Below are 25,857 nucleotides of genomic sequence, written 5' to 3'. Positions count from 1 at the left end.
AGTGAGCAAAGAAACAAAAAGGGGCTTCACATCCAACACTGACAAGGACCTATGTGCTTTTAAGCCAGAAGAAATGCCAAGCACCAAAACCCAAGCTGCTTTATTTTGGGCACCCAAAGAGCCCAAACTTTGTTCAACCAGCTGCTGTCGTCAGGATCTGCATGGAAACAGGCACCGACAAAATCACAGACGCAAAGATTTCCTACCAAGTCGTTCTGGGGCTAGAGCAACACTTGGCTGCAGTATCAAATTAGGACAAAGAGGGTATATTTAACTCTTTCCAGTCAGGTTTTTGCCAGAAAGCAAGATACTACCCAGAATTAACCACCCTGCCAAAACCCTACTGTGCTGATGGAAACTTGCCTGCATGGAGCCCGATTCTGAAAGCCTCTGGCACCACAATTCTAGTTTAACAGGGTAATGGGGTGAGGTTTGGGTTTTGTGGGTGTTTTTTTTTTTTTTCTCTGAAGGGAGTCTAATCCAGAATGATTTTCATGCAGGAACAGATGGTGTCCAAGACCATGGGAAGGGTCTGTATTTCAGAGAGGACCACTGACAGCCGCGGGTGATGGTGGGGAGGGGGAGCATAGGGAAGGTACCACCTGGACACCGACTTGCAGCTGCGGCTGGTCGGCCCCATCTCGAGCTTCCAGGGATGGGAAAGACCCCAGCGTGTCGAGAGGTTTGCTCCCAACGCTGTAATGTCGCGGGCGCTTTACCGTGTCCGCGCTGGCCCGCGGTGTAAAGCTGTTTCTTCTCATCCTTACGGGGGTTTGGCTGGCAGGAAGGTTGTTCTGATCCCAGACGGAGGGTATCGCAAGGAATGAAAAGGGGAACCACAGTTTAAATCCACATCACACGCCAGCACACACCTCTGGCATCCCCACCCGCAGGCACCCCAAAGCTCCCGGCAGCCGGGGCCGCGGCTCAGTGAACCCCACATCCATTTGCACCGGCACGACCGCTCTGTGCCTTCCCCAGCTGAGCACCAGCGGTGGGAAACGACCCGTTCTGTTGACTAAGCTGGCTGAGAGTCCACTGAAAAGTCTGCTTTTTTAGCAGTTTTACTTCCCTTTGGGATTTTTTTGCTTAGGTGGCTTCTTTCAGGTTTTTTGGGTTTTATTCTTTTTTTTTTTTTTTTCCTCCCTGCAATCAATTTGGGGGGCGGAAATAAGCAAACAGAAACCTTTCCTTTCTTTGTGTTTCTTCTCCCCCAAAGCAGCTGCATTGCTCAAGTAAAACAACAAACAACAGAAACAGCCTCCGACTTCTCTGAGCGGGCAGCAACGATTTCAACACGGGCATCGCGCTGCCGTTGCAAAGCGATGAATGCCCGACTGGAAACCACCAGCACGAGACCAGCCACAAAAAGTCTTGCTAAATATCCTCAGTTTAGCATTTTGCAGGCAGCTGGATTCAGCTCCACAAACCCTCCAGCCACAGATGCAGGTTCCTAGTTTCTCCACCCCTTGTTTATGGTCCCTCGGCACAGGGACAAAAAAATAACCATATCCCAGGCAATCAGCCAATAGCTCCTTATAAAATATGACGACAAGAGGCAGCTAAAAGCCTAAATGTACCAAAAGAACTTAAAATGCAATGCGCTTAGATTTCCCGTGAGCTAGCACAGCAGAGATTTGGTTAGTGCTCTTTAATTGGGGGAGCTAATTACAGGCAATCACTAAGTGGCATTCCCTGACACATCAGTCCCTCTGCAAAACAGTGTTTGCAAAGCGAACACCTAAAATAGCAGCAGCTTCCACAGATTTAGCACATAATTATGTGCTCTGCTGAACAAGGTGGATGGCTAAACAGTTATTTAAGTAATGGGAGAGACAGGACATCATAAATAAAGCTAGGCAAAGTCTGAAGCGTTTCCACTGCTGCTGTAAGAAGATCCACAGTGCAAGGGAAATAAATTGGACCCATCTCCTTCTGCTCCGATACATACACAGAGTTTCCACAGTCTTGCCTTGCACCAAATACTTGTCTCTGCAGATTTCTTGTGTGTTTTACAAGGGAAAAACCTCCAACTCCTCCCAGACCCCAGCCTCTGGCAGCCAGCCTGATGCCCCTGAAGGCTGAAAATGCTGCCGAGAGCCACCGAGAGCCCCCCTCGGAGCCCAGCCTTACCCTGTCTGCAGCTTTACAAAGAAAAAGCTCATCAAGACAACGAGAAAAATTCACTTTGAACATTTTGGCAAGTCTTTTTGAAATCCTCCCAATTAATGCAAACGAGCATCAACAACAAATACTTCGCTGAAAACGAGACCTGGAATTTAAAATCTATGTCCTAAATTTGCCCATTCTGCTTCCTGCAATACCTCTGAAAAACGTCTCCCCCTGGCCTGGGAAGCACACTAATTCAGTCTACAATCAATTCTGCTTTTGAGGATTATTTCTGAAGCAAGTCTTGCTGGTCACTGAAAGCAGTCAGCCACTTCTAGCAGATATTTAAGAGTGTTTCAGTTTAGGTACTGGTTTTTGAAAAGAGAAAAAGCCAGGGCTGCGCAGCCAGACTTACTGAGTTCAGAGAGGGTTTGTCACGGTGAGTGTTCACTGCTTCCACATTCAGGGTAATCGTTTCCACTTTACAGCCTTTACCAAAAAAAGAAAAAGAAGTTTATATGAGGAAGGGTAATGTATTAAATAACGATTTTTTTTTTTTCAAATATTGAAAATAGCATGGAAAGTGAGCAGGTATCAATCTGTTATTTTTTTTATTTTTTAAAAACAAAAGAGCTTATAAATAAACAGTTCAACCTACTAACAGAATTTTATACTTTAACTACTCTCTGGCTTTGAACTTCACTGCAAGAGTGCAGCCCTGTGGACTCCAGGTCTATACAGAAAAGCCATTTTTAACCGACTGCACCCCAGAGCCAAACTTTTTGGAGGCACAAACAGCAACAGCCTTCTTCATCAACAAGTGAAATCCACAGACAGTTATCGCTTGTTTAAAAGAGATGCCACGTGAGAACACCCCCACATCTTCCCTCCCACTGTTCCCACAGAACCCTCCCACTCTCCAGAACCTTTTTACATGTGAAAAATATTACCAGAAGCTTTTACAGCACGTCTGGTTGCTGCCGCACACGGACACAAACTCGCCCATCAGATCCACACACACACACAAACCAGGAGAAGAGGAAAAAAAAGAAAAAAAAAAAAGAGAGTATTTACCGTACGCAACAGGTGTGAGTTTGAGGATGGTGTGGAGGGGGCAGCGCAGGTAGGGCAGCTCGTCTAGGAGAGAGGCAAGGCGTTATGGGGGGGTTATGGCTGCGCCAGGGCTGCCTGTGTCAGCCACCCCCCTCTCCCCAGGCTTCATGTGGGACCGTTCACCCAGCAAATATTGGACACCAACCACACAAGTGCCTTGTGCCCACGCAGGAGGTGCCACAGCTCCCCCCCCGGGCCCCTCAATGCTCCTCCCCAGCCCTGCAGTGGCGGGACAGGATTGTCCCCTCCACTTCCAACGTACGGGGCCAGCCAGAGGAGACCCCTCCAGCAGCACACAGGTGAGAAAGCACCACAGCAACAGCCACCACGGACCCACGGGAGTTCTAAATAAAACTTTATTAAAAGTTTATTAACTTTACTAAAAGTTTTATTAAACTCCTGTAAAGCTGCAGCTTCATAACGGAGTTTGCAGCAGACTGGACCTAGCATCCAGGCAAATATGCCATGCCAGGGATCAGCATTTCTCAGAGATGGAGCACTACTGCCAACCCTTCCAGGCTACTGATGCATCAGAAAAAACATTACATTTAGAAAAAGATTACATTAAAAAATAGTCCCCTACAGATTACGTCAGTGCTACCGGTGAAAACAGCTCCAGAAACAACAGTTGAGCTGAAAACCAGCAGCACACACATCTGCATTTCTCACCCAAAGAGCTTCTTGCTAAGCTCCATGCACTGCTGAAATGCAACGGTTAAAAGTATTTCAGACGTGTTTTCTTTTTTTCTTTTTTAGGCAGCCCTTTCCTTGTGAAAAATCAAAACAGCAATTACAAGCCACCCTCCCAAAAGCTCTGTAAAGGAAGCAGCCAGAGAAGCCAGCCCCTAACACCAGGCATTTATTTTTGTACCTGCACTCTTGTCAAGAAAATAAGCCAACAGGCACCTCATAACCGCCTGGTGGGAGATAACGAGGACGTTGCCTTGCCGTTCTAGCTCCATAATTACCGGCTCCAGGCGCTGGACCAAGTCCTGGTAGGACTGAAAAACAAAACAGGAATTTTTCAAGGGGTTGTGTAAACAGAGGCTTAAAGCAGAAGTAGCAATTAACACAGCTTCACATTCAGGAAAATATCAGTTAAAATATCAAAATGCGGAAGTTATGGATGATCCAGTAAATACAGAAAAGAAAAGCAAACAGCAGAAGGTGAATTTTAATGTCAGCAACCCTCAGATTACAGGAGGATCCAGATTACTGGTAACTCTTAACGAGTGCAGTAAGAAAAACAAATAAAATAGCAAATTATACATTTAAACAAGGTTGTGAAGTAAAACCAGAAATGACTCCACACCACACCCACAATCATTTTCTTTCCAAGATGGTTTTTCATAGTGACAACCCAGGCCTGGGTCGAACGAGCCGGATGCAGAAACCCCTCAGTGCCCGAGGGGAGCATCAAGTGGGAGACAGCAAGTGGCCCAATTAATATGACTGAAAGGCGTATGATCCCACAATAAAGGAAATCAATAAACCTCTCCTCTAAAAGAGAGCTGGGGATCCTAATGCTTTCAGTGTCTCATACAAATATTGGCAGAAAAAGTTAAAATTAAGTCCTTCAATTCTACACGCATGTATTTGTTTTAGGTATACTGTATCTTATTGCTATTTCTTATTGTTATTTCTTTCACCTCGCCTCCAGGATAGCGATAAAGGTATTTCTCTTGATCCCTCAACGCAAACTCATCTGGATACTTGGCTTCGATTTCTGCATAGGTCATTTCTTCACATACCCCCTGAGGGAAGAAGAACTTGTTACAACACGCTTCGTTTCACCAGAAGCACAACAATGCGACAGGAATAAAAGAAAAAGCAAGTGGCCGAGATCCCTTTATGTGACGGAAATGGTGGGTATCGTATCTGGCACAGCCACAGACTCAGGATTTGTGTAACGCACGTCCAGGGTGGTTTGAAGACGATGGGCTTTTGGTTTTATTTCCAAACCCTTGTTTACCAGGGATGAAAACAACCGTTCATTACCACAGCAACAACCCTGCAGTGTCTTTTGCTTTAAGGAATTAGAGCAGGAGCAGTATCCTTTGGCCATGCAGGATGGTGTGACAAACGCCTGGGATGTTCAACATTCTTTTCGTTCTCCACACCAGCTGGATACACACAGCAAGGTCTAGCAGCTCCTGGCACTGCCAGCCCTGTACCAAACCATCCCAAACCTCATGATGACGGCTGGAGTACATGATACATGGACGTGGTCATGAACGAACAGGAAATAGTCAACTTTATCATGATGAATTTGTTTTTAAATTATTTTCCATCTAATTTAAATAGTTTCCATATTTAAAGTTATTTTCCATCTAGAAAAGCTAAAGGCTTCAATCAGCATTTCACTCACAGCATCGATCTCGTTGAGAATCTTCCACTGCTCGTACGTGACCCCCAGGGACTCGGCCGTCTGGATCGTCCTTTTCAGCTGGCTCGTCCACACCTTCAGATCAACAATTTCCTGCTCTTCGATGAACTTCTTCAGCGCCTGAGCAAACTGAAAAAAAAGTCAGGGGAGGTTAGGAGGGAGCAGGAGCTGCTGCCGCCGTTAAAAGCATCATCTCAAGGGCTGTGGCTGTCGCGGCAAGATCCAGCTGCGGGGCTGCCCCTCGCAGGAGTCGGATGCAGAGCCCGGCTCTGACCCTGGTCACACAACACTTCACAAATACAGCAACCCGGGTGCTGCCAGACACATACCTGCTTCCCGCGCGGTGACAGACCAGTATCCCCACCAATCTTGCCAACAAGATTATATTCACTCTCACCATGTCGGCAAAGGTAGATGGTACGTGGCTGGACATGAATGTTCATTAGGTAATAGACGATTTTACTCTGGATGTAATCTTGGACTCTGTTTACTAGGAACCGCTGTCCCACATTGATCACTTTAATGAAGGAAAGATCTCTGGAGTCAACATAAAATAAGAACACCCACAGGACTGGTTTTAAAAATGAAGCACATGCATCTGCGGGTGTAATCTAGCTACTTATCCTCTAGTAAAGTCATCAGCACTACCACTGGGTCGCTCCAGCAGACAGAAGAGACACTGAACTGCCGTGCTTAAACAAGGACCTGCATTACACTGCAGTAGACTGGAGAAAAAAATCCTTTCAAACCACTTGGAGGATATCACCTTCACACGAGCAGTCGCGCTTTGGGAGAGCAGAGGCTCTAGCAGACGCGTTACAGCATCCTGAGCCAGAGAACAGCAGCGACTAAGCAAAGCAGCTCATGTGTGCAAGGACAAAACACACCCCAGGGCTTCGCTTACTTGTCATATGCATTGGGATCGAGCGGCTGGTAAGTGACCTTGTAGCACTCTATCCTCTTCAGGAAATCATCCATCACGTTCTCCCTGTTTCTCTCCGGGTAGTCGGGGCTGGAAACTTTCACCTCCTGATCAAAACACAGCACCGCTTTGTGAGAGCTAAGCAAACTCAACAGGGAACAAAAGCAACACTGAATAACATTATTCTTCCCTTTTGAAACAAACACACATTGTTTAATGCTGCCCTTTGGAAAAACCTGCTCCTGGAGAGAAAACAAAGGGCCGCTCTGAAGGCTGCTTGGCCCCGCGACAGACACAGCTGGCTCGCTCTTAGCTGTCCCTGCAAGCCACTCGCTGCCTGCCTTCCCGCGACAAGAAATCACGTTTCAAGGTCAAACATTTCTCAGCTTCATTTGATTTCCACCTTCTCACATAACTAACTGCATCTTTAGCTTTTATAAGCCTGCAGACCTTAGCTGCTTATTTCCAAGGTGACACGTAAGAGCAAGGCATTTGCAGCCATTCCTGTAAGCTACCGCAGCTGGTGACCTTGCACCGAGCACCCGAGCTCCCATGGCAGGCACAGGCAGCTGAGCCTGGAAAACGTGGCACGCACCAGGATATTTGCAGCAATGACTTCTGGATCGTCACAGACAGACTCCACAAAAAACACCTACAAAGAAAGCAGGGAAGCATATTTCAGAGAGTCAAGAACTCTACCCCGAATCGAAACTTGAGAGCTCCTGCCCCAGGGAGCAGTAACGTCCCTCAGTGCAGCAGCTCCAACTACAAATTAAATACAGGAGCACTACCTTGAAAGCATTTTCTTTAGCAAAATTTAAGATCAGGTCCCGTCTTTCTCGAGTTGTGTTGGTCGCATCAAACACCTAGCAGAAAATAAGTAGCAATGAGCAAGTTTATCTAAGGCTTTTAAACCAGCCCCAAAACATCTGGGATTACAATCAAGTCTCTAAACACCCTGGGCAGCTTTGAACTACCCAGATGTAAAACAATATTTAGTCCAGAAGAGCCTTACAGCTATTTGCCCGCACTCCTCCAAGAGATAAGCCTTCACGTCTTCCAGAGCCACTAAGGCACATCGTCTGCAGGAGAGAAATGGGTGTTGTCAGAGCAAAGTATTCAGACAGCGAGGCTCCTGAACCACGGGGGAGGGATTTAAACACCTTCTTCCTCTGCCCATGGAGCACCCACCCCTGCAGCTTTCCAAGAGCCGCAGAGATCGTAAAGCATCTGATCTATAACTCACTCCATCGCCGGGCGTTCGCAGCCCCTGCTCTTTGTGCCAGCCCAAAGCCAACAGCAAAACTCCCCCCTGCACGGGCTGCGTGCCTCCTCCCCTGGTTTCACACCATTAAACGTTATTTTCTGCTCCTCAGATATAGAGCCTGCCAAGCCCTGAGACTAACCAGACCACCGCGGATCAGTTCAGCCCCCTGACGCCGACTTACTTGCGGATTTCCATGGCTTCTTTGTTATCGTGCCTGAAGAAGTCATAGGACTTGTAAGACTTCACCGCTTCCCGGCGATACACTCCTAAATTAAACACTTCACACACAAAAGACGAGCGCGTGAGCCTGACGGCATCGCGCAGGCAGATCTCACAGCGCATTCGGCAAAGGGCAGAGGCATCCCCGCAGCGGGGCGAGCCGACGGCCCCCGCACGCACCTTTGGTGGGCACCCCGATCCAGTTGAGGTAGCGGGTGAGCTTCTTGGACACGTAAGTCTTGCCGCGCGCGGGGAGGCCGATCATCACGATCAGCGTCGGGGAGTTGGTCATGTAGGAAGCCCACGCTGCAAAAAAACCAAAAAACCCACCCAACCAGGTGCATCAGCAGCATCGCTGAGCATCTGAGGGCAAGAGGCGAGCCCCAACCCAACGCCAGCCCCCGTGCCGAGCTGCCCCATCTCCCGGACGGACAGACGGGACGGACAGACGGCCGCCGTGCATCCCGTAACGGGCTCGCTGTCCTGGCCTCGCGGCTAATTAGCGCCGAGTGCTGGCTGGACCGCTCTGTGGTCTCCCGGGCGTCAGCTAATGAGGTGGATCAAGCAGCGGCGCACCCGCTGTCCCTAATGGCACTAATAAACGTCTTTGAGCGGTAAAAATATTTACCGGTCGGGCAGGCGCTGCCAAGGACATCAGAAAGATGCTTTTAACAAAACGGTCACGTTCTCTCAGAAAACAGCCAGAGGAAGCTCAGAGAGCCCCCGGGGGAGGCAGGTCTGGGGGAAAGCGCGGCACGCGGGCGATCCCAGCACCCAGAAGTTCGAGAAAAGAGGGGCCGGGGGTGCGCAGCGCCCGCGGGAGCGCAGAACCCGCGTAGCCCGGCGGGCCGGGCCGGGACAGCGCGTTCCCGCGGGGGATGGACACGCGTTTTAAGGCAGGCGCGCGCTTTTTTACGCGGCACGAGCAGCGCAACCCCCTCATTTTTACGTTGGTTTTTTTTCCCTCTCACCCTCCCGCGGCGCAGCCCCCCCTCCCCTCCGCGGGGGTACTCACAGCACTTCTTCTCGCCGCCGCGCAGGGCCCCGGCCCTACCCCGCGGGGGGCCGCCGTGCCGGGCCACCGCCGCCGCCGCCATGGCTCCGCGCCGCATGCAAATGACATGCAAAGCGTATGCAAATCGCGCCGGCCCGGAGACCGGCGCGGGCGCGCCCCCGCTATGTAAATGAGCCCCGGAGCGCGCCGGCCCCCCCCGCCCCTCCCACCGCACCGCACCGCTCCGGGCCGGGCGGCGCTGTGATTGGCTGCAGCCCGGCCAATGACGGGGCGCGGCGGGAGGTCTCGCGAGAGCGCGGGCGGGAGCGGCGAGCCGGAAGCGGAAGTGGCGGCGGCTCAGTCGGTCGGTCGGGGCGGCGGCGGCCCCGCCGAGGATGCTGCGGCTGCGCTGCAAGGCCCGGAGCGGCACCCACCCGCTGCCCGGCCTCACGGCCCACTCCCGCCTCCGCGACATGCAGGCCGCCCTGGCCGCCCTCACCGGCGTCCCCGCCCCGGCCCAGCGCCTCCTCCTCGGTTTCCCGCCGCGGAGCCTGGACCTCAGCGACGGCGACCGGCGGCTCGGCGACCTCGGCATCCACTCGGGTGAGGGACGGGCGGGCGCCCTGGGCCTGCGCGGTGGGGGGTGGGTGGGCGGACACCGGCGCCTTACGGCCTCTCTGCCCCGCCGGCTGCAATTACCTTAATTAAAAGAGGCTGCGGCCCAGCACGCCCCTCCTCAGCCGGCTGTCGGGCCGGTTCCTCCTCCCGGGGGTAGCTGTCAACACCCGGCTCGGCGGTGACTCCTGCTCGCCGGTAGCACCGGAGTGGTTTCACCCGCGTCCCGGGGGTCCAGAGGCAAAAGCGCGGGGCTGGCCGGAGCCGGGACACGCCAGGTGAGTCCACCGCGTACGGTGCGGTGCTACCGGCTGGTTTCGAGGCCGTTCTCCATCGGGATACGGCGCTGCCGGGGAAGAAACAAGTGCGATCCTTAATAACAACAGTGCAACTGTCTAGTTCTGTTTTCAGAGCAGCAGCATCTTTAACTCCCATCTCTCAATTCTCCCTCCTTCTGTGTTCGGCAGGCGATACTCTAATAGTTGAAGAGGATACGTCCAAACCCAAGACCGACTCGCCTGTAGTTGCAAAAAGAACGATGTCTAACTCGGTTAGGGAAGCCGTGCCTGTGCTTGCGAGGAGGGTTGTTCCGGCAGATAACTCCTGTCTCTTCACCAGTGTGTACTACGTGGTGGAGGGAGGCGTTTACGACCCGGGCTGTGCCCCAGAGATGCGCAGCCTTATAGCCCAGATAGTAGCAAGTGATCCCGAATCTTACTGTGAGGCAGTTCTAGGGAAGACTAACAGGGAGTACTGTGACTGGATCAGAAGAGAAGAGACTTGGGGAGGAGCCATCGAAGTGTCCATTTTATCCAAATTTTACCAGTGCGAAATCTGTGTGGTGGACACACAGACAGTCAGAATCGACCGTTTTGGGGAAGATGCCGGTTACACTAAGCGGGTCCTTTTAATTTACGATGGGATTCACTACGATCCGCTTGAGCGTAAAATCCCCGACTCGGACATCCCTCCCCAGACCATTTTCTCCACGACCGACGATATCGTTCTTGCACAAGCGTTGGAGTTGGCAGATGAAGCCAGGCGGAAGAGGCAGTTTACCGACGTGAATCGCTTTACGCTGAGGTGCATGGTGTGCCAGAAGGGACTGACTGGACAAGTGGAAGCCAGAGAACACGCCAAGGAGACTGGACACACCAACTTCGGAGAAGTGTGACGTCGACATGAGGATGGTTACATCGACTACCTCACCGATCCAGAATAAAATTCTGGATTTCCAGATAAGCTGTATGTAATCATAAAATTCCGTTCACAGAGCTTGAAAAGCATATTAACTTAATGATGGCCAAGATGCACAGGTTTGTTATGGTTAGTGACTTTTTCCCACGGATTTGAAATAGGTATCTTCTCGCATGCTAATTTATAGTACTTTGGCAGGTGGTATGCACTGGCAGCTAAAACTTGATTTCTGAAATAATCTTGTCTTTGTGTATGTCGTCTGAGCGGACATACAGAACCAGGCTTGTTCAACACTAGTGTAAAATCTAGCCTCTAAAGTTACAGAATTAATCTCTCTGTGTTAAGTTTTCAGGGTAATTAAGGGTTTGGGAAACACACGTATCAGCATTACTTATGCTAAGAATTAGACTCTGCACATACAAGCAGTTCTTGAAGGGGAAACTGCTCATTTGGTGCACAATTGTTAATGGAAAGAGTATCTCCAAAGCTGCCCTATGCTATGTTACCATCGGAAGTAGACTGTATTGTTTGTGTGAAGTCATGACTTTAGAGAAAGAAATGGCCTCTAAGCTTTAAGATAGCCTTCTTTAAATTAATGAGTAGATGGTTAGGTGTTGAATAAACTTATTAATCCTCCGTAGGTAGCTTTTAGTTGCTTGAAAAATAACTATCAACCCCCCGGTGTTTACACTGCATCAGAACATAGGCATGTTTCTTTTGAAATACTTTGGATTCTTCTTCATAATAGTATCTGAAATTCTGGCAAGAGGGCAATACAGTAGTTAGGGAAGTGACTTAATTTGCATCTGTTAAATACTTTTGAGCAGACTTTACTTGGGTATAGCCGATCTCACGGCCACAGTGTTACTAAGCTGTACCAGATTCCAAATACTGTAAATCAGCACTTTAAGGTGTAGTTCTCGCTCTTTGCCGGTAAAAAGTTTTGCCCTTTTTAAGAAGGACAGAGTGCTAACCCAGAAGGGAGGCTTGAAGTTTCTTCATCTGCATCCTGCCTTAATGTGTTTGGTGATTTGTCACTGATGACTGCTCAGTAGCAAGACTTTAATTCTGATAATGAAGGGTGCAGTTTAATTTTCAAAACAAAATAAGCTGTGTAAACTGCCCTACTTCTCGTACTGTTCAGAATCAGGGAAGTTGAAATTGGTTTAATATATCTTACCTCACAGCGGGGTTGTGAGGCTTAACTGTAAGTGCTTTTGAGGTCTTTTAAAAGGTGCTGTAAAGGTGCATATTACTGAAAGGGATTTTTTTTTTTCTTTGAAATGCCTGTTACACACACTTGTTTTATTGAATTTTAAAATACTCTTAGCCTGCTATTCTTTTGTTACTCTGTTTTGAGTTACCTTCCTTACACTTTTACAAATGGGGAGCAAGGACGTGCATCTTTGGGCTGAGGCAGAAATAAACCCACTTTCTGACTGGAATCTAAGATCGTGTTTTAAAGCCTCCATTCATTAGAGCATCCAGCTAAATCCTGGTGCAGCAAACACATCTTTTCTATAAAAAGCACGTTTCACAGAAGTTCTCAGCTGACGCTCCCAGTTGGACCTTGAAATACAGGAGGGTCTTTTTGAAGAAGGAACATAATTACATAATTGCTTTGCTGAATTGCGGCACGAATAATTAAGTATAAAGAACAGAATCACTAAGAGCACTGTGGACCAGGTTTCTTTTTAATTCAGTATTAAAATACACATTAGCACTGTTGGGAGTTTCCTATAGAAAGCCACTTAGCTTCCAGTGTTAAACCCCACGTTGCTTTTAGCCTATCATTAGGAAAAAAAAAAACCCCAAAACCCAACATTAAAAGCAGCCCTCTAGAAGCTGATGCTTATAAACCTAAAGAAATACCTGACAGTTCAAAGGAACTTGAAGATTACACTGTGTTATAACTACTTGAGATGAAATACTGTCTAGGAGTTGAGACCAAGAGACTGTCAATCCTAAGTTGTATTCTGAGCTTTCACACTGAAGCGGTGAGACGCCTTGGACAAGGAGCTGATCCTCACCCTTTGCCATCTGTAAAATGGACATAATACCTACCTCAGAGAGGGGTACAAGGTGATTATTTTTGGGTGTCTTTGAAACAGAAGATACATATTTATTGTCTGCCATGTTTGCAAATGCATTGACTTTGGGGAGAAACACTTAGACTTCAGCTTTGTATCCTGGATGGATTTCTGAAAGTGTCTAAAAATACTTTTTTGGTATTTTTCAGTTGCAGTATTTTTAAAGTTAGCTTTATTTAATCCGGAGTGTTTAGCTTTGCTATATCATGTGTGCGTTGGAGGTCTGCTAACAGAGAATCAGCTCCATTTGAGGGAGATGTGTCAATATCACTGCTTGGATGTTTTCTTTTGTTGCCTAGAAAATAAAATCTCTTTGGTTAAAAAATGTCAACTGAACTGCTGTAATTCATCTTTGTAAAAGCTGATACTGTTACACACTGACAAACTCTTTCAAAGAACAAGTAACTGTGGTATTGATGGTGAGACAAAACCTCATGGGATTCTCCAAAACTCTCCCAAACAGTATCTACAGTATTTAAAATGTAAGATGGATACATTTAAAGTACAACTCCCTTTCTTTTTCAAATGTAAATGTTAGGATTGGTTTTTTTTTTTTAGTACCTTTTTACCAGCATTTGCCTGCCCTTAATGATACAATTATGGAAGTATCACAAAAATGGCATCCTGGTACTAGTAGGAGGAACTTCTGAACATCACGAATGCATTTGCACTGAACTGTTATTAATTACACAAGATGATAGTTGGGGATATTTTCGGATAGAGGTGGGACAGAGGCTCAGGTACTGGCAGGGAACTGTCACCTGCTCAGACCAGTCCAGAGAGCCTGTAAGATACAGGCTTATGTCCTTACTGTCACCACTTATTCCCGCATAGATTTAAAATAAACATTAAATTCCTTGCTGAATACTTCAGCACAGAGGTCAGTAACTAAACAGGCCCTGGAAACTGAAATTTTTGCCTTGGAGTTGTGCTTACTAAAAGCTGGGTCATTGGTATTGTTTTACCAATCTACGTTGTTCTGGATTTTCATTTAAATAAAGAATTCTGGTTTCCTGGTGCCAGTCTGGCCCTTTCACCAGCACTAAATTCCTTCTTTAATTAGACAAGAGCCTAACACGCTCTAATCATGTGGCCTTTCACCAACATGTTACGTTGTATGAAGAGATACACATCATCTGGTGGTAATAACAGCACTTTAAAGGCTTGTCTGAGCTCCCATGTTGAGCAAGGACTCACCGAGTCGGCAGTGTGTTCCCATCGCAGGAAAAGGAGCAGCACTAGCAAACCTTTCTCGAAGTTGTAGTTACCACCATCACCCCGTGGGACAGCGTTCTGGTTTGTGTCAGCAGTGCCGAGCAGTTGCTGTAACGTATTTCCTTGAACATGTGCCCTGCAAAAATTGTTGATGCACCAATAAACGCGACTGATGCATGAACACTTGCTCGGTGTAGTCTGTGCCTCGGTTCCTGAATTTCAGGTTTGTGCTCCGTTCGCTGGTGTTCGCCAGCGCGTTTCCCAGGTCTTCACGCCTGTGCAATGCAGCCTTTGAGCAGTCTGCGTCTGCTTTCCCCTCTCATTCCCTTTTTTCCTTCGCTCTAAGATACAGTCGTGGCGAGAGAGATGTGGCCTGTTCAGGATGAAGCTTCACTTTCAGCTTGTTCAACAATAACTTTTTTTTAATAATTAAATATTTCCTCTGTGTAATTAGAGACAGGTATCAAGAGGAACAACTGTAGAGAGAGTTTTGCCTACCTCCAGAATCTTTTATGCATTTAAATTCATAAAACATTAAGTAGACAGACTTCAGGAAGATTTGGGTTCGGTAGCATCCATAGCTACTCCATGGATGCAATTGCCTGAAAGACCAGTCTCAGGAGTAAACCAATAATATTCTGAAGTTTCTGAAGGACAAGCTTAATTCCTTAGTTCTGGATAAACTTACGTAAAAAGAGCAATTCCTGGGGAGAGGAGTGAGAAAAGCAACATCTTGTTACATGGTACAGAATCGGTATCTTAAATCTGCACTTTCTCACGTGCACAGTCACAGCAGAAGCTGCTTGTGACAGTTTGGGAACAGCGTCTCCTGCCCCCATCCTGCTTTTTCTAGAGACACGTTCCAGAATATAACAGTGCTACAATCACGATCCGCCCCGGGGCAACAAAGCCACCGTGAAACTGCGCTGGCAACGCAGGAACGCAGCGTTCATTTTTACAAGCATTTTAGACCTAAGCAGCGTTATCTATTCGCCCTTCTCAACTTTTGAGGAAGCAGGAGTGAGGGGACAGGCTTGAATGAAGAAAATGCAGAATTCCTCTGCTGACTGCCTTAAACACCTAAATCCACACATCGAAGGAGTTTTTGAGAAATCAGACTGACACACGTTTGACAGATTTCACAGCATCAGAGGGCGGCTCTGGCTCCTGCCCCGCACAAACCCACCGTGGATAAGCCCTGCAAACCTCTCCCTGGCAGGGACACTTTAATAAGAGGAACAAAAAGTTTTCAGCTTGCTATTTTGAAAATTACAGCTCTTTATCATACAAATTAAATGTCTGTCTGCATTTTAAATCAAGCTATGCATCCAGTTGTAAAACTGCCATCGGATTTTTCTCTGCTTGGGACTGGGCAGAATAAAATTACTTCAAATTGGCTGAAATCAATATTGCTTTTTCACTCCTCTGAGCACTAGAATCCCTTCTGTAACAAAGAATGCAATAGGGGAGTTAACAAATTTAGGTTGACCAAGATTGCAGTGTCCTTGTCTATTATTTTTAATTAAAGCCTTGGGGAAAATGTTGGGAACTGTATTATACCTTGAGAGCTGACTCCTTATTTCTGATGTGGAGTTAATGCTAACCAAGCTATGGAAACGGGTCACCTCGGTTCTCTACCTCTTTTCTGTAAAATAGGGCTAATAAATAGGGTTCCTTGCTCACTTCACAGCCATATTAAGATTTAATTATTTCTCTAAACTGCTGAGTAATATTAAGTATTAGCTACCTAGTATTTTTCATAATTGATTTGTCAGCAGACACACTGTACGTACAATTTGGTCTAAGTGTCCAACAGTCCTACAGAGTCAAATAAACGTCGTTATGTTAACAGGTATCTTATCAGTGACGCTGTATGGATGCGTTTCCTTCAGGGCCAGGACTGAATCATTTGTGTTCTTTTGTTTATGAACAGGGTGAGGCACGACAGGTCTGTTAACATGCCAAAGTCCTTTCACGGCTTTGTGTCGTTTTCTTCTGCATCATTTGGCTACTTGCATATACTTCATGCCACGTATATGAAATCACGCTTTATTTTGGGTTGTAGCTATTTATATTTGTTGGAGGAAGAGGAACGTGGAATGCGAACAGGTTCTTTCTGGGCATCTGATTCAGAGAAGCTCAAGACTCTCTTAATGGATCATGACATTTTCTGACCTACACAGAGGCCTGCGGGCAGCAAGCTCTGCCTGTTTTCTCGCACAGATTTAAGTCCTTGTGCTACCAGCACGGTGCTCTCAGGACACACTTGCCCTGCCCTGGAGTGGCTGCTCATCCACACTGTTTGAACGTACAATAAGAAAATACCTCTGGGTTTGATTTGCTCCCTCTTTTAAAGCAGGCTCAGAACTTAAGTGCAACTCGACAAAACCAGCGTCAATCCAGTTTAAACTACTGCATCATCCAGCACGACACCAGTTAACACTTCCAGCAGCACTTGCACCACGTCCTGCAACGCCGGCTGTTGCAATGCCCAGGCAGTGGCTGGGGCTGCTGCTCCCAACGTGCCACGGCCACATCTCTTACCTCTGCTGTGGGCCAGCGTGGGAGAACAGGGCTGGCCGGGGCTCCCAGGAGCCTCTGGCTTGTTGATTTGCTCTGCAGCACATGTTCCCTTTCGTAACAGCACGCAGCTGGGGCTCAGCAGTGCTGGTGGGAACCTCGGTGCTTCCTGGCTCATCTGCTTTCTCTTCATCCTACCACGGCTTTAATTAACTGATGTTTCCACTTCCCTGTTCTGTGTAGCCTGGAACACACGTTGCAACACAGTCTTTTTTTTAAAAAAAAAAAAAAAAAAAAAAGTCGTTGAAGCATGAAAAACTTGAATGAATGTGGTGGCTGCATTCAGTTTGCTGCAGGGTTTCTGCCTGGGTATTTATAGTTACGCAGCGAGGCAGCACCTGGCAGAGCAGATACGTGTCTATGCTGGGGGGGAGCAATGGCCTAAGCATTGTTTATCAGAGACAAAAGCTGTCATTTTAGTAGCAGAGCCCAAAGTTGGGGCAATAACGAGCCACTGCAGTTCTTTCAGCTGCTCCTGCAGCACCCCCTGGGCGGATTGGGTGGGGGGGTCGGCGTCACCCAGAGCGGCTCAGGGTGCTGTAGATGCAATAACTGGGTTGCTCCTCACCTTCCCCCTGCAGAGAGGCAGCAGGGGTGGTACCCGGGTCCTCGGAGGAGGGGATGCTGCTGAAGGCAATGCCCCTGCGGCAGTTTCTGAGAAGGTGTCGGTGTGAGGAGGGCGGCTGAGGGGAAGAGGAGTGTGATGGGTGTCTTGGGGGCTTTAGCTTTACCCAGGCTCTAGGACTTGACCTCAAGCTGCCTAGAGAGAGAGTTTCCAGCATTAGAGACACATGGAATGAACCTGCAGAGGGGCTCAACACCGTCAGGGAACGATGTCAGGAGGGGTGAAGGGGAGCTGCAAGTTGGCAGAGGGTCAGGACAAGCTGAACGAGCCCCAGAGCTGCGCACGACTTGGGCACCCCCTCCTCTAGCATGTAAATAAAGCTTCCCTTCAAAAGGGCTTTTTACCCGTCTTTACAAGAATCTCCTTACAGCATACAACAGCAGGCAGCAAACTTTTGGTCTCTGGGAAAGCTCTGGTGGTATGCAAGTATATACCTGTTCTAGCAACCATCTGTGTTTTCAGAGCCAAGAAGGAACCGGGTCCTACCCTGAGCTGAGGGACCTCATGCACAAAACCACCGAAGAAAATAAACCTGTTGTGGGGTAATGCCTTCAGCCTCGCACGGCGCAAACGCCCAGCAAAGGACTTAATTACTATGTACAAAGGCGCTTTGGTCAGGCTGCGCGTTCGGCTGCTCCGCATGTCAGCGAGCAGCTATGCGGCAGAACAGGATGTCGGATTAAGGAGTCTCCGGCGAAACCCGTGCTGAGGACATCAGAGGACACCAGCCAAGCCGGGAAGTGAGTGAGCTGGGTGGTACCGAGCAGAGCTGCCCGCAGCCTCCCAGGCACCGGGTGCCGGGTGCCGCTGCCCGCCTCTGCCTGCGCTGCCTGCAGCGTGCTGGCTCAGAGCAAAGCCGCTCTGGCAGGGCTGCGAGAGAGCACGGCACGCAGGGACTCGGCCGCTTTGGGTCAGAACATGGAGGTGTTTTAGGGGCTCGGCCCTGCTCTGACCCCAGCCTGGAGCAGTAGGAAACCTGCCTTGCAGGGGTGCGAGATGAATTCCTCTCGCCCCGGTGCAGCAGGTGGCAGGTGAGGGGCTGGGGGCTCACCCGCGCACCCACCTGCCGAGCACCCGCGCAGCCTTATCTCCGCTGGGGAGGCGAGTTAATGTGTAACCCGGCTCTGTTTGGTTAGCCCAGAAAAGCAAAGAAGTCCTGGGATAGGCACGGCCGGGACAAGGATTTGGGCAGCGTGGAACGACGGACGTCCTGGTAAAAAAAGAAAAAAAAATTAATGATCTATATTCCCTCTCGTCTTTTGCTTTCTGTCCTTTTCCTGCTGAATGGGCTGCGGGCGAGGGGCTGAGCGCCTGTGCCCGGGTGGGACGCGGGGCTGCGCGTCCCTGCAGGGTCACGGACGTGCTTCGTTTTGGAAGGGTAAAGTGTGGCGGAGTTGTCACGGGAGGTGGCACCGGCAAAGATGGACAAGGTGGTTTGAAGGTGGTGGCGGGAGGAAAGCTGGGGAGAGCAGCAGCTGTCGGCGGAGAGGCTGGGAAACCTCGTGCTCAGGACAGCAAACAGCTCAGGCAACTGCTGTGCGTGCTCGATTTACTTGTTTGAATAGGAGGAACTACAGATCCGCCGCCATCGGCTCCTTTCACCCTGAGGTGGGATCCGTCCCGCTGTGCCGCTGCAGAGCAGGAGCAGCTGGGATGGTCCCTGCGAATGGTGTTTTGCTTTGGTTTGTGTTTCGAGCTGGCCAGGATGAAGCCCTTTGCTGGCAGCTGTAGGGCAGAAGGGGTATGGCTACTCAGCCTTAGCAAAAATCTCGGGGTTCTTTAACATTGCTGGAGAGCCGTGATAGAGTGCTTGTAGTAGTACTGGGCTTAAAAGAAAGTAGCCTCTCATATAAAGCAATTAACATTAATTGCTACCTGGCACCTCTTTGATGTTTGAGGGCTCAGCGAGCTTTGTAGAGGACAGTTATGGCAGCTCTTACTAACGCTGCACAAACTGGCCTTTTTATTTTAGATAAAAAATAGCTTCTTCTAAAAGCATTTTTAGTGGGGGAAGATACATAGTATTGAAAAACAGCTTTTCAAGTACCATGTCTTTTAACTTAAACAGTTTGTGGCTGAACTGCCGTGTTATTCAGCAAAAGGAAGAAACTGTAAAATCCTGAATCGTAAAACCTGGGATTTTTCAACACTGATTTTTTTTCCCCTTTCCCAAGTCGGATGAATGTGTTAGAGCCATAATCGCATCAGAGAACTAGAGGGCAGGAAAACGAACTTCTTGTTTCTGCGTAGATCCTCTCCAGCACCCAACGAGCTCTGGGCTGAACTTTGCCTCCCTGCGACCTGGGGCTCGGCGGGTGCCAAAGCCTTGGCAGCTGCTTTATGTTTCTGCAAACGCTGTTTGAACAAGAGCAGATTGTTTCTTCCAATGTGCTGACGCCAGTGGGCATCCTCATGGAGAAATTAGCTGTGCCGAGACCCCTAATTAGAGCTGGGCCACGCTGCTGCTCTCCCACCCCGGGGGGCTGCCTCGCACAGCGGACTGCTCCAGCACAGGCGTCAAGTTTGAGCAAGACTTTCACTTTCCCGGGAGTGTTTTGCTCTCTCGAATTTGTGTGGCAGGGCAGGAGGCAGTGAGGAGCATTGCAGCAATCCCAATCAAGCAGGCAGCAGTCTCTTGCTGCTTGAAAGCAGATTCATAGTTTATGTTGCAAATATTCGGGCGCACAGTAAAACTGCACAGCTTGCAGAAGCCTAAAAACCACCAAACTCAGACAATGTCTTCTGCTTCCTGACAGCTAAAAGCTCTGGCTATAAGGTTATCCAAATTCAAAGAATCAAGGGTATTGCTGTTCCAAAACCACCTCTTACTCAAACATAATTTAAGCAGCAAATAATGCAAAGCTGAGACCGAAATATTAAACTCCTCTGGTGTAGAAGGATTGGATCTGTCAGGGCGTGGGTGTTGAAATCTGATTTTTGCGGCATATTCCAATTACAAAGGAATTCTTTCAGGGTCTAACACTGAACAAGCAGCCAATTCTGCTCACTTATCGCTAGATCTAATTCCCTGATCCTGCTACAAGAAAAAAAAAAGCAGCAGTGTGTTCCTGCGTGCCGCGGCCAGGTTACAGCACAAAGAGCTCCTCTGTCTTCCGACGAGCAAATCCTCTTGTGCGGGTCCGTGTGTGTTGGAGGGGGTGTTTGTTTTGCCGCTCTCATTAGCCTCCGCAGCCCAGTTCTCCTCTCCCGAAGAATGGGCGGTGCGCGCGAAGAAAACACGTAATTGGTGGTGTCAGTAAATTTTGGAAGGTTAATGCTTTACATCCATAAGTAATTATGCCTTTTGTAGGCTGCTCAGCCTCTCCCCGCAGGCAGCAGAGCGCTCTCAGCCACGCACCCTGTGAGCATAACTGGCCCCTCCGCCACCCGGGACGGTCTCGCTGTTGGGAACCCCAATGACAGGTTGTTTGTCAGCCAACCGCTACCGTGTTCGGGTCCCACTGGTGTCGGGGGTACGGGCTGCATTCAGAAGAGCAGAGCGGGATGTTGGGGTGCTGCTTGCAACACCCCTGGGGTGGCTGGAGACCATCGCTGCAGCCCGGGCACAGCCCAGCTCCGTGCAAGCTATGCCAGGTGTGCGCCCAAACACACCCAGGCGTGCCCCGAAGGGACGGGGGCACCTCCCCACGGCCACGACACCTCCGTGGCCCCCGAGGAAGGGTGGCAGAGGAAGCTCTTTGCCAGGAGGAAGCTCCCAGCAGAGCAAGGCTATGACTAAACAGCAGCATTTCGGGTCAGCGTGTTCAGCAGTTCAAGAGCACTTCAGCTGCGTAGCTGGCAGCGGTGGGTGGGGTGGAGGAAGGCAGCCCACGAGGCAGAGCTGGGGCTTGCGTTGGGGTGAGAGCACTGCTGCTGAGCACCGAGGCTGAGCTGGGCTTAAAGCTTTTTCCTTCACCACTTTATCCACCCTTCCAAGGTGATTAGAGATGGCCGCAGATGGGCAGTCCAGAGCAGACCCTACTTCCAGTTCTTGTGGGGAAAACTTCAGTTCCAAGGGTGCTTTAAAAAAGCCCAGCTGCCCCTTCTCCTGGAGACAACAGCCTAAGATGGAGCATGTTTGCATCCATCCAGCATCTTCACAGCCCGCCTGCCCTCCCTCCAGCTGAGCCAGCACACTCGCATTGCCCTGGGGGGGTCTCACAGCTTAATGCCTCTTCTTCTGCTTCAGCCAGGATATTGTCCCCTGCGCTGGACGCCACAGCAGCCTGTGCTATGCCTAGGAAGGAGCTGGGGATGGCTGGCTGCAACTCTGGCAGCTGCGACAGCATGGTCAGCACAACCTCCAACCACTCGCAGCGTGTAAGTAACCCTGTTGTACCCAGCCCGGGCATGGCAGGGGCTCAACTTGCCCCTCTCAGCAGTTGAGGAAGGATTTTGGTCGGATCTCTGCTGCAAACCACTCTCCATTGGTGCTTTGGAATCACCTGGGGCCCTGAGACAGCCCCATGCTAAGGGCAGCACAAGGACTAAATGAATTCCTGCCCCAAAGCACTCCCAGACTTTCAGTCCTCTCACGCATGTGGCAACGATCAGGAGCCTTCGCTCCTGCAAGGCCTCCTCTGGGAAATGACACCGAGAGCCCAGCAGCTCCTGTTGTTGCCCGAGGATGCAGAGGCAGATAGTGCAGGCACTGGGCAGGAGGAGCCTGGCGAGTTCCCCAGTGAGGGATTAGACCAGTTGGATAACTGGGTCAGACTGGCTCCAGCAAGGGTGACTTCACCTGGAAGAGGCAGTGAGCCTTGCTCCTCCCGGCTGACAAGAGATTAATTTCCTAGTTAAGGCAGAGGTGAGTTTGGACCATGGGTGTAGATGTGTAATTTTTCACTATCTGTCCATTAAAGCTTGTTTGTCTCCAAACACTGATTCCAAGATTGATGGACTAATTACATCCTGTCTGACTTGGGGCATAATTGATATGTGTAAGCGCAACGCTCAGTCCTGAACAGGTTTTCCATTTGATGTATTGCAAACCAGAACCAAACCCTCTGAAATTTATTAGGGATGGAAAAACTGGTTGTGATATTGCATGGTAAAAGATTTGGATACATGTCTGTGCAAAACAACTCCACCTGGGACAATTTCTCCTCCGCGCTTGTTGATCCGATGCACACTCCATCCTTTCCTGCACTTCAGTTTTTTCATGGTACATTGCACGTATCCCCTTGTAACTTGGCACTTCCAGAGCAATCACATCTTGCGATGCTTGAAATACAATAAAAATTAAACAGAATCTTGCCATAGTCCTTTCAAAGCTGGGGTATGAATGGGAGAACAAGGAGAGGGACCACCAGCTGCAGATAAGCCTTCAGTATTTATGATGTTCAGACAAGCTTCTAAGATTGAGCATTGCTGATCCATACAGGTGTCTGTACCTATAGTGTCTGTACCTATAGACCACCCATGTTGCTATCTGCTCATATTTCAAAGTAACCTAAAGACTTAAAAGGCAAAGGCCAAGTTTCCAAGTTTAGAATAATTCATGTTCTGATGCTCATAGCAGGGCAATATAAAAATGGCCTTAAGTGTGTGTATATATATATATATATATAAGAGGAAGTTATCTTATTTTCTGTAGCTGTAAGTACCAATTTTTGAATAATCACTGGCCAAGTCTCCTGGCCAACAGCTGTCACAGATCCCCTCTTAACTGCCAGGACTGTGAATAATAATACACCTCTCTCCTACCTGTACTGCTTTTTTTCTTTTTTTTCCAGAGTGATAACAGTTATGACTACTTATCTGTGGAAGAGAAAGAATGTTTGATGTTTTTAGAAGAAACTATTGGCTCACTGGATGCAGAAGCAGACAGCGGGGTCTCTACTGATGAGACCGACTACATGGAACCATCCAAGCTGCCCGGGACGTGGCCCAAGAGAGACTCCCTTCCCCGGGGTAAGCTGGAAACCCGTGCTCCAGCCCTTGTTTGCAAAGGGCCTTTCTCGCTGGCGTGCGTTCCCTTGGCAGGCAGGGAAGGAGCATTGCCCCAGTTTTACAGACATGGAAAGTTAAAGCCAACTTGTTCCCATCGCTCTGTGGTGGGCGGTGGCTGTGAGCAGAGAGATAAGTAGGGCACCAGCTGCATTTCCCCAATTCTCACGTGCAGGAGCTGCTAACAGCTATCGAGCAAGAACCGCAGGGCAGAGCACCTTTGCTCGTGCTCTGGCTTACACTGATTAACAAGACTCCTCATTCACCCTGTGTCAGATCCAAAGTATCTGTCTTCCTTGGCAGTGACAGCGTATTAGCTGGGGTCAGGGTGAACTCTCTGGGTGCAAGTACTCTGCCAAAGCTGCACTGGTGTAGCAGGCATGAAGAAGTGTGTTTTGCAAACAGGGAGGTGTCCTGTGTCCGTGACTTCTTCTCTCTCTCTGCCTAGATTTGGAAAACGGGGCTTCCCCTCCGAGTGCAGGTCAGCAGTGTGCAGCTGAAGAGAAAAGTGGTAAGAGCATCTCTGCCTTCTCAAGCTCGGCTCCAGCAGCAGTTCCAAGCCCAGGCTACTTCAGTCTTCCGAGGAGCACCACTGTAGCAAACGCACAGAGAGCAAACGGAGCTTCTGACGGCAAAGCGACTGTCCGCACAGTGGAGCCAGTGCCAGCGGGTAAATCTTCACAGGAGATGGCCAAGAAGGACAGGCTTGACCACGCCAATGCGAGAAGCCACATGAAATCCCTGGAATCGTTGATTATCCAACCTCCAGGTCCCTTCCAGGACAACCTGGTTAATCACGAGTGGTCACGTAACAATCGCTCAGATGCCAAGAGGGAAACAGCCAAGGAGACCAAGACTTGGAATTCACAGGGTCAGCCAGAAAAATCCACATTGGAAGAGGCCCCTCAGGACCCTGATGCCAAGCGCGGGCCTCCAACTGCCCCCAAACCACGAAAATTGCCACCAAACATTATCCTGAAAACCAGCAAAAACAGCCCAGTGCCGCTCACCACTGAGCCCAGCCAGAAGGTAAAAGCACCACCTCCATCTTCGGCCGGCTCTGCCAGCGATGCCACTGCTGAAAAGGTGAATTCAGGGCACCTTGACCTCAAGGGGAGGGAGAAAGCACGGCGGGAGGCACTGGAGAAGCTTGGACTGTCACAGGACAGGAGGGAGCCCAGCACCCACCTTCAACCTACCGTGCATCCCCAGCCACGGGAGATGCCGCTCCCCAACCTTGGGGAGCCCGAGTCGCGCTGTGGGGCAGGGGAGCGGTCGGTGCCGGGTATCCGGCAGATGACCTTCAAATCCAACACCCTGGAGCGCTCCGGCGTGGGGCTGAGCAGCTACATGGCCAGCGCCAAGGAGCAGAGTGTCAAGACCAGCAGCTCCTTGGGTAAGATGTCCTTCATCGAGCGGCTCGCCCCGAGCTTCCTCAGGAGCAGCCGTCCCCGGCCGGCATCGCTCGGGACAGGGAAGGACTTTGCGAGTCTGAAGGAGCCCGGGCAGGTGGAGCAGGAGAAGAGCAGCAAGCGGCGATCCCACCCTCTGCAGAACTTCCCCAGGCCTCCCCGCTCCTGCGTCAGCGTGAAGATTTCCCCCAAGGGCGCGACTGATGAGAACCGGCGAGAGGCACTGAAGAAGCTTGGTCTGCTGAAGGAATAGCTCCGTGGGCAGTGGGGCTGCTGGAAAATGGGCTTTTCACCCCAGATCCAGATGCCTTCACTGCCCATCCTCGGGCAGCACAACCATAAGCATCTTCTGCTGTGATCTCCTGCCCCAGCGTCTCGGGAGTGGTACCACAAGAGGTATCCGGAGCTTCTCACCAAATAACTAACACCACGTGTACATAATATTTTGTATATAGCAAGTGTATATGAGCTATTTATATAAAGCATCCCTCAGCACGTGGATGGGGCATATTCTCTTACAAGGTCTTTAATGCATTTGGGGGTTCATCGAAACAGGGAAGCCATGGAATTGGGGGTTTGGCTTAATTTAAAAGGGGTCACCCGTGGATAAAGCATCTCTGGGAAGAACTGCAGAACTCCGCTGCTCCTTGAGGATTTTATGTTTGTTAACTTTATCAAAGCCTCTGAGGCCTGAGCACTCACCCGGCTGATGCAAGTGTCTCCCAAAAGCCACCAGTGCCACATACAAAGCCACTGGACCAACGGGCACCGGAGGGGGCTGGGAACGCTCCCCCACGCACGAGTGCTCCTCATACAGCACCTGTGGGCGAGAGCCTGGGCGGCTGCACGCGCATCCTGCCCCCTCCTCGCTGGACTGCTCTCGCAGCCAGCCCCGACAGCCTGGGTACAGCACTTGGAAGGCGCACGAACACCCGCGTTCTTCGTGAAGTGACAGTTAAGAAGCAACAGACTGTGTGTTGGTGGCAGAACCAGAAGTGCTGCCCAAAACGAGCGAGCTGCAAGTCTGACAACACCATTTTGCTCCTTTTCAAACTCTCCTCGCATCTTTCAGACCCAGCTGATGCTGTCAACATTTATGCTGCACACCTTTTGTAATGAAGGTGGTTTGTTTCTGTAATAAACTTGTATATGTTCAGAAAATGA

General features: G+C 49.6%; 3 protein-coding genes across 15 annotated transcripts in view; 2 read left to right on the top strand and 1 right to left on the bottom strand.

The window, feature by feature from the left end:
• The window catches only part of PFKFB2 (6-phosphofructo-2-kinase/fructose-2,6-biphosphatase 2), a 17,459-nt gene extending 7,949 nt beyond the window's left edge, over positions 1-9,510 (bottom strand). For 4 of the 12 annotated variants that reach the window (XM_074850412.1, XM_074850410.1, XM_074850414.1 and 1 more), the window contains exons 1-14: positions 9,032-9,510; positions 8,197-8,322; positions 7,979-8,075; positions 7,546-7,612; positions 7,322-7,396; positions 7,126-7,182; positions 6,513-6,637; positions 5,938-6,145; positions 5,591-5,737; positions 4,872-4,976; positions 4,094-4,223; positions 3,184-3,246; positions 2,525-2,598; positions 603-794 (exon numbers count right to left, since the gene is read on the bottom strand). In XM_074850412.1, coding sequence (XP_074706513.1) covers positions 603-794; positions 2,525-2,598; positions 3,184-3,246; positions 4,094-4,223; positions 4,872-4,976; positions 5,591-5,737; positions 5,938-6,145; positions 6,513-6,637; positions 7,126-7,182; positions 7,322-7,396; positions 7,546-7,612; positions 7,979-8,075; positions 8,197-8,322; positions 9,032-9,485 — 1,920 coding nt within the window. In that variant the 5' untranslated portion in view covers positions 9,486-9,510. The remainder of the gene's footprint in view (positions 1-602; positions 795-2,524; positions 2,599-3,183; positions 3,247-4,093; positions 4,224-4,871; positions 4,977-5,590; positions 5,738-5,937; positions 6,146-6,512; positions 6,638-7,125; positions 7,183-7,321; positions 7,397-7,545; positions 7,613-7,978; positions 8,076-8,196; positions 8,323-9,031) is intronic. The other 8 variants (XR_012626417.1, XM_074850420.1, XM_074850419.1 and 5 more) reach the window with 3 other exon arrangements.
• C25H1orf116 (chromosome 25 C1orf116 homolog) lies at positions 8,142-25,857 on the top strand. Of its 2 annotated transcripts, XM_074850421.1 has the most exons (5): positions 18,024-18,072; positions 18,469-18,545; positions 21,522-21,652; positions 23,068-23,245; positions 23,730-25,857. In XM_074850421.1, exons 3-5 carry the CDS (start codon positions 21,566-21,568, stop codon positions 24,944-24,946), a joined length of 1,482 nt encoding a protein of 493 aa, XP_074706522.1. In that variant the 5' UTR covers positions 18,024-18,072; positions 18,469-18,545; positions 21,522-21,565; the 3' UTR covers positions 24,947-25,857. The 2 variants fall into 2 exon arrangements, with proteins under 2 accessions (XP_074706523.1, XP_074706522.1); XM_074850422.1 differs by lacking the exons at positions 18,024-18,072; positions 18,469-18,545 and adding an exon at positions 8,142-8,248.
• YOD1 (YOD1 deubiquitinase) lies at positions 9,484-10,799 on the top strand. Its single transcript, XM_074850316.1, has 3 exons — positions 9,484-9,657; positions 9,828-9,903; positions 10,093-10,799. The coding sequence occupies exons 1-3, from the start codon at positions 9,484-9,486 to the stop codon at positions 10,797-10,799; spliced, it is 957 nt and encodes a 318-aa protein (XP_074706417.1).

Source organism: Strix aluco, chromosome 25 (assembly GCF_031877795.1).
Source record: "Strix aluco isolate bStrAlu1 chromosome 25, bStrAlu1.hap1, whole genome shotgun sequence".
Lineage (NCBI taxonomy): Eukaryota > Metazoa > Chordata > Aves > Strigiformes > Strigidae > Strix > Strix aluco.
The sequence above is the reverse complement of the archived record's forward strand: the minus strand, read 5'-3'. Positions and strand labels throughout refer to the sequence as shown.

Excerpts from the sequence above, each read along its gene's own strand:
- YOD1 (XM_074850316.1), top strand. The coding sequence starts at position 9,484 with ATGCAGGCCGCCCTGGCCGCCCTCACCGGCGTCCCCGCCCCGGCCCAG. Across the intron at positions 9,658-9,827 it reads GCCTGCGCGGTGGGGGGTGG|CACCGGAGTGGTTTCACCCG; the intron begins GTGGGCGGACAC and ends GCTCGCCGGTAG. Across the intron at positions 9,904-10,092 it reads CCGGAGCCGGGACACGCCAG|GCGATACTCTAATAGTTGAA; the intron begins GTGAGTCCACCG and ends TGTGTTCGGCAG.
- C25H1orf116 (XM_074850422.1), top strand. The coding sequence starts at position 21,566 with ATGCCTAGGAAGGAGCTGGGGATGGCTGGCTGCAACTCTGGCAGCTGC. Across the intron at positions 21,653-23,067 it reads CCTCCAACCACTCGCAGCGT|AGTGATAACAGTTATGACTA; the intron begins GTAAGTAACCCT and ends TTTTTTTTCCAG. Across the intron at positions 23,246-23,729 it reads GAGAGACTCCCTTCCCCGGG|ATTTGGAAAACGGGGCTTCC; the intron begins GTAAGCTGGAAA and ends CTCTCTGCCTAG.